The sequence below is a fragment of the Cajanus cajan genome, chromosome 5, assembly GCF_000230855.2.
Source record: "Cajanus cajan strain Asha chromosome 5, NIPB_CcT2T_4, whole genome shotgun sequence".
NCBI lineage: Eukaryota > Viridiplantae > Streptophyta > Magnoliopsida > Fabales > Fabaceae > Cajanus > Cajanus cajan.
The window spans coordinates 69,163,886-69,172,534 of NC_138521.1; the positions used below are offsets into that span (position 1 = coordinate 69,163,886).

At 32.4% G+C, this 8,649-nt stretch overlaps 2 protein-coding genes across 4 annotated transcripts; one reads left to right on the top strand and one right to left on the bottom strand.

The window, feature by feature from the left end:
• The first annotated feature begins 822 nt into the window (after positions 1–822).
• LOC109811044 (Plant invertase/pectin methylesterase inhibitor superfamily protein) lies at positions 823–1,891 on the top strand. The gene has a single exon (XM_020374678.3). The coding sequence runs from the start codon at positions 1,174–1,176 to the stop codon at positions 1,726–1,728; it is 555 nt and encodes a 184-aa protein (XP_020230267.1). The 5' UTR covers positions 823–1,173; the 3' UTR covers positions 1,729–1,891.
• A 2,681-nt stretch (positions 1,892–4,572) lies between these two features.
• On the bottom strand, positions 4,573–7,559 carry LOC109811024 (uncharacterized). 3 transcript variants are annotated; one of them, XM_020374656.3, is made up of 4 exons: positions 7,400–7,559; positions 6,447–7,139; positions 5,194–5,310; positions 4,573–5,013 (listed from the first exon to the last, which is right to left on the bottom strand). In XM_020374656.3, the coding sequence occupies exons 2-4, from the start codon at positions 6,964–6,966 to the stop codon at positions 4,970–4,972; spliced, it is 681 nt and encodes a 226-aa protein (XP_020230245.1). In that variant the 5' UTR covers positions 6,967–7,139; positions 7,400–7,559; the 3' UTR covers positions 4,573–4,969. The 3 variants fall into 3 exon arrangements, with proteins under 3 accessions (XP_020230245.1, XP_020230244.1, XP_082931955.1); XM_020374655.3 differs by having other exon boundaries at positions 5,160–5,310; XM_083075829.1 differs by lacking the exon at positions 7,400–7,559 and having other exon boundaries at positions 5,160–5,310; positions 6,447–7,393.
• Positions 7,560–8,649: the final 1,090 nt, after the last annotated feature.

An 8,649-nucleotide genomic window follows, 5' to 3' on the forward strand; every position in this document is an offset into this window, starting at 1 on the left:
TATTAATTTGTCTTAATCTAGTTGATTAATCTAGTTTATGGATATAGGTTCGTCCTTTTCTTTTTGACATCAATACTCATTTAGGGTGGTGTGACCTCATTGAGTTTAAGTATGTTTGGTTCAATTTCGAAGTAAGGGGCCCTTTTCTACTGATACCTTCTCTTGGCCATTGGCAACCCTTGGTTTGGAACCTCAAAAACCTTTCCTATTTTGTCTTCTTGTGATCCCCACCACAGGAAGTGAACAACACCCTCTTATAAAATTGGTTGGCTCTGAAAGACACAGTGAATGTGAAATCAAGAAAAAAAAATTACCCACTACCCTATAATATTATATAATTCAAATCAAATAGTTTCAAGATTCAAAATGCACTACATATAAAAAAAAAAATTCTTAGAAGTCTCTTCTTTAGTCTAAATAAGGAAAATGATCAAGCAAGTTGGAAGCTGAAAGCAATTGAAAATTGTTCAATGGCGATAGAGGGTATTAAACTATAGATGCTATGCCTGTTACCAAAAGAAAAGAAACAAGACAAAAGTTAATAATTCTGACTCCTTAAATTGAAGCTATGCCAATTATGCTTGGTGTTAGTTAGTGTGTCCTTTTAATGACTCTGCCGTGTGATGTTTAAAAAACAAGAAAGCTCTAACACATGTAATCATCAAGATCTTGTCTTTAATGAAGGAAATCTCAGTAATGTCCCTTGCCCCCTCTTTCTTTGATTCCCAAGGGGAAGGTTTATTGAACTCAACATCATCTCGAAAGATCTCTAATTTGTCATCTTACAACAACCTACAGAGGAGTGTGAACACAACTGAAGCAGTGGAACTGTTGGCACTAAAAGCCATCACAAAACAAGATATCCGTGATACAAGGAAGGATCTATCCTTAAACTCGGAGTGTAGACACAATTGCAACAGCACTTGTAGTTGTAGCCCATGGTTACAAAAAGCAAACAACACACCTGTGACCAATACCAATTATTATATACGAAAAGACTCACAAATGCACATAGAAAGGATTAGAACACAGCCAATTAAAGGGGTCCAACTATTTTTCCCTTTTATCAATTGGTAACAAACAAATCTCAATTTTTTAACTCACCAACGACCCACCTAACTTTAAATAGCAGCCAAGAAAGAAGCTTGGTCATTCATTCCCCTACTTGAGAAAATGAGGAGAAGCTCACTTTATATGTCATCTTTTCTACTCCACATTCTTCTTCTATCTTGTATTCTCTTCACACCTACTCATTCCTCTGATGGGGATGAGGATGGTGATTTGGTAGACCAAATATGCAGAAAAACACCCTTTTATGACCTTTGCAGCTCCATCTTACACTCAAATCCTTTAGCCCCCAAAAGTGATCCAAAGGGTATGGCCCTCATAATGGTCAATGACATTCTGGCTAATGCCACTGACACACTTGGTTACATTGAAGAGTTGATCAAGGAAACCTCAGATGAAAAATTGGAGCAACAATTGGCCTTTTGTGCTGAGTCATACATCCCAGTTGTGAAGTACATTATTCCACAAGCAGCTGATGCCATTAGCCAAGGTCGATTTGGGTTTGCCAGTTACTGCATATTAGATGCTCAGAAGGAAGTAAATGCTTGCGACAAGAAATTTTCTGGCTCAAATCAGGCACCCTTAGGTGACAGAAATGACATTATGCAGAAGCTCGTGGATGTGGCTGCAGCAATAGTTAAACTATTATTAAATGGCTGATTTGTTTTTCAGCCTCATTTATTGTAGTGTTTAGTAATTACTAGTGCTCGTATTCTTATTCCATAAATAAATGCTTTAGATGCTTGAGTTTGTACAAATAGTTATATGATATAATTCTGTGTACTCTAAAGATGCTCTTTATAAACCATACTTTTTTTTACAACCTTTCTGGTCTCACTTTTATGAGCCTGGTTCGCCTTTAAATCATAGTTTGGTTAAATTTTGTTTCAATTTATTCCGGAAAATAATCATTTTTTAATCAACTTTTCAAAAAGAAATTTAAAAATATTTTATGACAAATATGCATATAATTATAAGATAGATTAAATTACAATAATACCCTTTTTCACAAAATTGCAGATAAATTCTTTAGTTTTCTACTCTACACTAATTCCTTTTTAATTGTAAAAAACCATGACATTCCCACTTCTTATATGTTACATTTATCCCATTATTATTTTAAAAACATTGCACTATATCTCCGTGTTATCATAAATATTAAGAAAAAACTAGCTAACTATATGCCATCTTACAAAAACTTAAAGGAATGACAGTATTATTTACTCTAAGATATTTCAGCACAGCCTCGAAACAGGGATAAATAGACCTACAATTTAAGGGAGTGGTTACTATCTCCAATTCAGTAAAATTAGACAACCTACGGCACCTAGGACTGGGAATATGCTTGTCTCGGATTTGACCATAGACAATCTAGAGTGGTGGCCTTATATCATGGTGTTGTTACCATTCCATAGGATAGGAAATAGGATAGTCACGTAATTATGATGGCAAAGTGAAAATTGAATGAGAAGGAAAAGTGAATGAGGATTGAGGACCAACATTATTGAATTGTTTCTGCATCCAAAGTTTCTTCGGTTATGGAATGGAAACTGTTGCATTTGTCAATTTCCAATATGCTGAAGATTGTTTTGTCAACTTTTTCTTAATTTAGTTTGTCGGATCACAGATAGAGAGAAGCAGTCACATGTGAAATCACATGCTTAGCTACTCAACATGCACAATAGTCGGTCGAGTCCAAACTGGCATGATGGCATCTCAGCGTTAAGCTTGCAAGAGCCACACCTATCTTGAAATCGAAATTTATGCATTCTTTTCATGGGACTGAGGGAAACTGAAAAGGATTGATGGAACCATGTTTGGAAACTCGTTAAGAATTATAACTTAAAGTTATAACTATTAGCTTCTTAAAATCATTTCAGATGTGAAAATTTACATCTAAAACGTGGAACCAAACACGTTATTAATTTATTTTATCCTATTTTGTTCAATAATTTTAGTTTTTCTTCCCTTTTAAATGGAATGAATAATTTATTCTGCTTTGTCATAATGTATCTAAATAATACTACTGTAATTTAATTTGATTTTATTATGTTTCACTCGTCATTGTCTAAATACAACCAATGTCACACACCTTACTGTTTTTGTCTGAACAATAAAGAGAAATTTCTCTCTTTCAAAGGAAAAGTTAGAAGTCCCTTTCTTTGGGTATGGGTTGTAATATTGTAATATTGTATAATATAAAACTACGATCCAGGAGGGGATGACGAAACTGAACGAGTGCAGATTCACAAAAAAGGGAAAATGTATTGAGGGGAAAAAGTGAATTGCACAATCCAATACTGTTCACTAATTAAAAAAAAAAGTAATGATCTGTTTGTTTGATTTTTTTAATCAAGAAAAGTACTTTTTAATTAAAAAAATATGTTTCAAAAATCATAATAATGATTTAATTTCTTCGCGAAAAATAATAAAAGAATGTTTCAGCAATTCTCTTAATAGTTAAAAAAAAAAAAACTTATAAAGTTCTAAAAAGTTGTTGTACATAATTTTATTTGTTTTTCTTTTTGGTTTAAACAACCGTGACCTGAATTAATGAATAATAAAATTAATTTTGTGTAGTGATATGACGTCAGCGCATGCGGTAGATTGATTCTGCTTTGTAAGTTCGTATTAATATGTCCGATGGTAATTAATTAGACAACTATTGTGCTGATATACATCTCACGTTGTGATTCCATTGAAATCATTTTTCTCTCATCACTTTCTAACATTATATTTTTCCACGTGATATCAGAGTTCACATTGTAGCATTACATAAAGAGAAAATTTAATTTAAATACACCCTCAATGAAAGAGTTTTACAGTTGGGTTAAATAAGCTTTCTCTTACTCAAATTTAGAGAAGATTTATTTTTTATCACTTAAATTTAAAACTAATTTTTTAATTTATATAATTTCAGAAAAGCTTTTTTTAATCACTCAAATCACAAGTAAGGACGGATCTATATTGGACACAGTAGAGATACTTGCCCTCATTATCATTTTATACATATATTTTTTTTTATTCAAAAAATAATATATTTTAAAAAATAAAAGTTATATTATAATGTATATATATATATATATATATATTTAAATTATCGTATGTATAAAATATAAATTCAAAGGAAGTATTCATTCATTTGAGTCAAACTTTTTCGACGAAAATTAATTAGTTTTCATATGTGATAAAGAATACTATTTAATAATAAATCATTTTTATTATTAGCGAATACTATTTAATAATAAATCATTTTTATTATTAGCATTCACCTTTGTTCCAACTTGCAACCGTAAAACCATATTGCGAACGAGTTTGGTTAACTTGGTTAGTGAGTTAGCGAGCCATTTGCTTACTTGCAAATGCACGAGTTAATTTGATGGTTAATTCTACATTATCAATTAAATGAATTTCAGTTCCCCCTTGCATACTAACCTATGTTTCGTGAACATCTTAGGAGAGGATATGTATAGGGAAACATAGTAAGAAGGACACTAAATAAAATCATATGAAACGCTGCATTTTCTCCCTCACATCACAATTGAAAAATGATAAATAGAGATAGTTACATAACACTAGTTAGGTGATTATTACACATGATTGTGAAGCTTCGGAAGCAAAATCTCCTAGAACTCTAAATTTCAACGAGTGTATGCAACAAGCAGTTGCTGAGGAGGAAACTACCAGCAACACCACTTAAGTGATATAACTCACCCCACAATTGACTAATAATATACTTACAGGGGATCAATTGCCCAACACATTCAGTCTCATAATAACAATGAAATACATTTGAAAGACAAGAAAAAAATCTTTGGTGAGAAGCATGAGGTACAATACCATATGACAGCAACATTCTTGGTGTCAGTGTCACTATATTTGCATTAACCTGCATCTCTTCTCAGTTTTGCGAGCAAATCTGAACCAGTAATTTGCTGTACAATTCTGCAAAGTAAACCAAGCAACAATGTTTAATTGTTTATGTTTACAAGGTTGCTGCGTCGGCTTTGTATTCTTTATGAATGAGGTAGAAAAAGAAATAAAAGGTGCTGACAAAGGAAGTTCAATGAACATTGTGCATCTCAACTTACTTGTGAGATTCTAAAACAGGTGCATTTGGCTTACTTGAAGATGGATTGAGTTGGTGTTGAACATCAACCAGACCACCTTCTGTTACTCCTGCAGCTGCAGGTACAGGAGATTCCTGGAATGTTGCCACTGCACCTTTTCCAGATGACATGCCTGTAAAGAGAACATTTTAAAAATGAAGACTATTGGGAGGCATTGTTCTCATGAATTTGATTCTCATCTTGCATAGTAGCAAAACCATTTGATGATTGATTCATAATATATACGGAATTTGTAGACCATAAAATAGAAGACAATTACTTCATTCTCAAATACAGATGCAGCATAATCAGATAAGTGGAAATAGAGCATTCTCAACATTTCAATGGCCATGTGTATGCTACAACAGTTTATACCCAACAAATGGTTGATTTGTTATAGTTCCAATTGCCAATAGTTTAGCAAACTAAAGGCCCTTTGCACAGCATTCTGAACACATATCAAAGAGGAAATAAGGAGCAAATGCATGGAGGGAATGGATGATTCTCTCAGTTGCTTGTTGGAAAAATTGTTATTTATTTAGATCTACATGACCAGATTAAACCCGAAATCATAATGTGAAAAAATGAAAGAACCCAATAGTCTTGAAAACTTTGATTAATATGTCACAATAGAATTCCTTGAAACCATGTCTTCAAATATCAAATACTGAACCATGACCAAAGAGCGAATATACTTGACCGAGCTCATTATTTAACAGGACTGTGTTTTAAAGTAAAAGACTTCTTATACACTGAAAACAAGAAAAAAAGTGAAAGACTTATTTTCATTTTTATTCTTTCCTTTTCCCTGTTCATAGTAAAATTATCCCATAACTCGACTTTCCAACCTATAGTTGAATAAAGAACCATTAGAACCAACCTATATTTAATTTGTCTTGTATTTTTTCTCAATGTTAAAAAAAAAAATAGAACAGAAAAAAAAACAGTAACGATGACTTGTGAATAGAATTTCAACATATCAGTATTTCATGGGACTTTTCATGAATTCACCAAACATAATACTGAAACAATAGTCAACAAAATTTGAAATGGCCTAGCTTAGAAAACAGACCCAACAGGGCACAATCCAAAAGCAACAGAACAAGGCAAAACAATACCCAACCCAACAATTGCCAACACACCTATCATTAACCATCTGTTAATCGATAGCTGCAAGTTAAACCCCTATGATGTTATATAGTACAGAATATTAAGAGAGAGAAAAAATGCCACATGCATGATATAAATGACTTTCATTACAAATATTACCTTGGAGTATTATGACAATACAGAAGACAACAGTGAAAACCATAGCAAACATACTGCTACTGGAAGATGATGCTACTTTAGCAGCTTTCATCCTCTTCAAGGCTTTCATTCGCTCTATCCTTGCGCGCTTCAACATGGCAAGTTCATTGATCTCCCTGATAAGCTTTTGGTCAGCTGCATCCAGTGAGGGAGCCCTTGGAGGTCTTGGAGGTTTGGAAGCCTTCTTATTACTGGACTTTTTGCGTTTCTCCTTTACTGCTACCGGGGTACTGTTATTCTCTCCAAACTCTACTGAGTACAACTTGTTTGTCACTTTCACCATGTCCATTGAAACTACAGTTAACTTTGATTCATTGCAGCATCCACTATACCCATCTTCACCTTTTAGACAATCTCCGACAAGCCCACATGAAATCTTGGTGTATAATATCTTTCCTTCTTTTGAGTCATCTTCAGCCAGTGCCAACCCACTTTCAAGATCAACTTGAGCATCCTCATCTCTGGCACATCTATGATCCATCTCAAATCCACAAATCACAAAACTAATCCAACTTCTCTCCCTGGTTGTTACCCTACCTACAAAATTTTGTCCTCCAAAGTGTTTCCGTTTGACTCAATCCACAACACAAAACCACTTTCTGAGCCTATCATAAAAGAAAAAGATTAAACCCAGGAAATAGGAATGGGGTGACCCTGCATCATAACAAGAAACAGAATTCAATCAATTACACAAAGCAATGTTCTTTTCTTTTTTGGAATTAGTAAAGAAAAGTGCAAAGAAATGAAAATAAGTGGGCATTATAAAAATTGGAGAAAGACTTAAAAGTTGAAATTTTAAAAGTGGTTAGAGGGAGGGATTGCGGAAAAGAGAATAGCTTGCTTGAGGGAAAGAGAAAGAAGGCGAGATCCGATGAGGGACAAAGAAGCATGAGAAACGGAGTTCACAGCATTACCTCACACACTGCAACTCTAAGAGTTCAATTAAAATTCAAAATTTCAGTTTCTTGCTCTCTCTTTTCCATGTGATGTCTTCAAAAAAACGGCACATTTATAGTACAGAACGAAAATACTAGGAAGGAAGAAGCGCCGACAGTTGGCAACACAACACTGCATTTCACGTTTCACTTTCACCCTCTGCCTCTCATTTTTCCTCTTTTTTTTATTATTCCTTTTTCCATCCAATGGATTTCCTCAAACTTTATCTCAAAAACTACATTTTTAATTCCACTCTCCATTTTTTCAAACATTTCAATTCTTACATTCAAAAATACGTAAATTCTATTTAATCCAATCCTTTTAAACTTTAATCAGATTACATATTCATCTAAACGTAATCCAATCTTATTCATTTATATCTTTACTTATGCTAATTAAAGAATTAATTAATATATCAGTTAATAAACAAATTGTTTTACTAAACTATCCACGTGATATAAAAATAGGATTATAAATAAATTCTCAATTAAATTTTTTTGCTCATACTTAATTACTTGTGAGATTTTTTTTTTCTGTCACATATCAAATGGATAACTATTTACTTTATAACTCATTTGACTGAGTCTTTTAGCTAGAAATGATGATTGTGTCGCCCCTCTTCTTAAAAGCAAAAGAAACGCGTACGTAAAAGAAATGAATTAAGAAAATACGTATTATTAGTTTATTAATTATTGTCTTGTTTTTTTACACGTTTTTCTTACCTAATACTTCTTTAGACACAGTTGCGTTACATTTATGGATACTTCTTCACCGACACTTTTTTTGGGATATTTATTTATACACATGCATTTTTATAATTATATCAAAAGAAATGACTCTGCACTAATTCTCCAATTATATTCCACAAATTATTCTTAAGCTTCATTTATATATACTCCTAATAATTTAAAAAAAAATGATATACCTAACAATTTAATATTTAAAAAACACTAATATAATCTTATCATACAAAAATTATAAACTTTTGGTAATATAAAAAAGTCAAAAATGGTGAGACTTTGGGGTTTTTGAAATTATTTTTACTTAAAATGAGTTTTACATTTACTTCAGTCACCAATGTATTAACTTTTGTAATAATTTAATATTAGTTAAATAACACAAAAAAAAATTTAAGGTGTTGCAGTTAATTAAGAAAACAAAGAAAGCACTCCCAGTATCAGGTTTAATATAATAAATAAACCTTATTTTTTTTATTTAATTGATTTTA

Excerpts from the sequence above, each read along its gene's own strand:
- LOC109811044 (XM_020374678.3), top strand. The coding sequence starts at position 1,174 with ATGAGGAGAAGCTCACTTTATATGTCATCTTTTCTACTCCACATTCTT.
- LOC109811024 (XM_020374655.3), bottom strand. The coding sequence starts at position 6,966 with ATGGATCATAGATGTGCCAGAGATGAGGATGCTCAAGTTGATCTTGAA. Across the intron at positions 5,311-6,446 it reads TATTGTCATAATACTCCAAG|GCATGTCATCTGGAAAAGGT; the intron begins GTAATATTTGTA and ends TTCTCTTTACAG. Across the intron at positions 5,014-5,159 it reads CCTGTTTTAGAATCTCACAA|AATTGTACAGCAAATTACTG; the intron begins GTAAGTTGAGAT and ends TTTACTTTGCAG.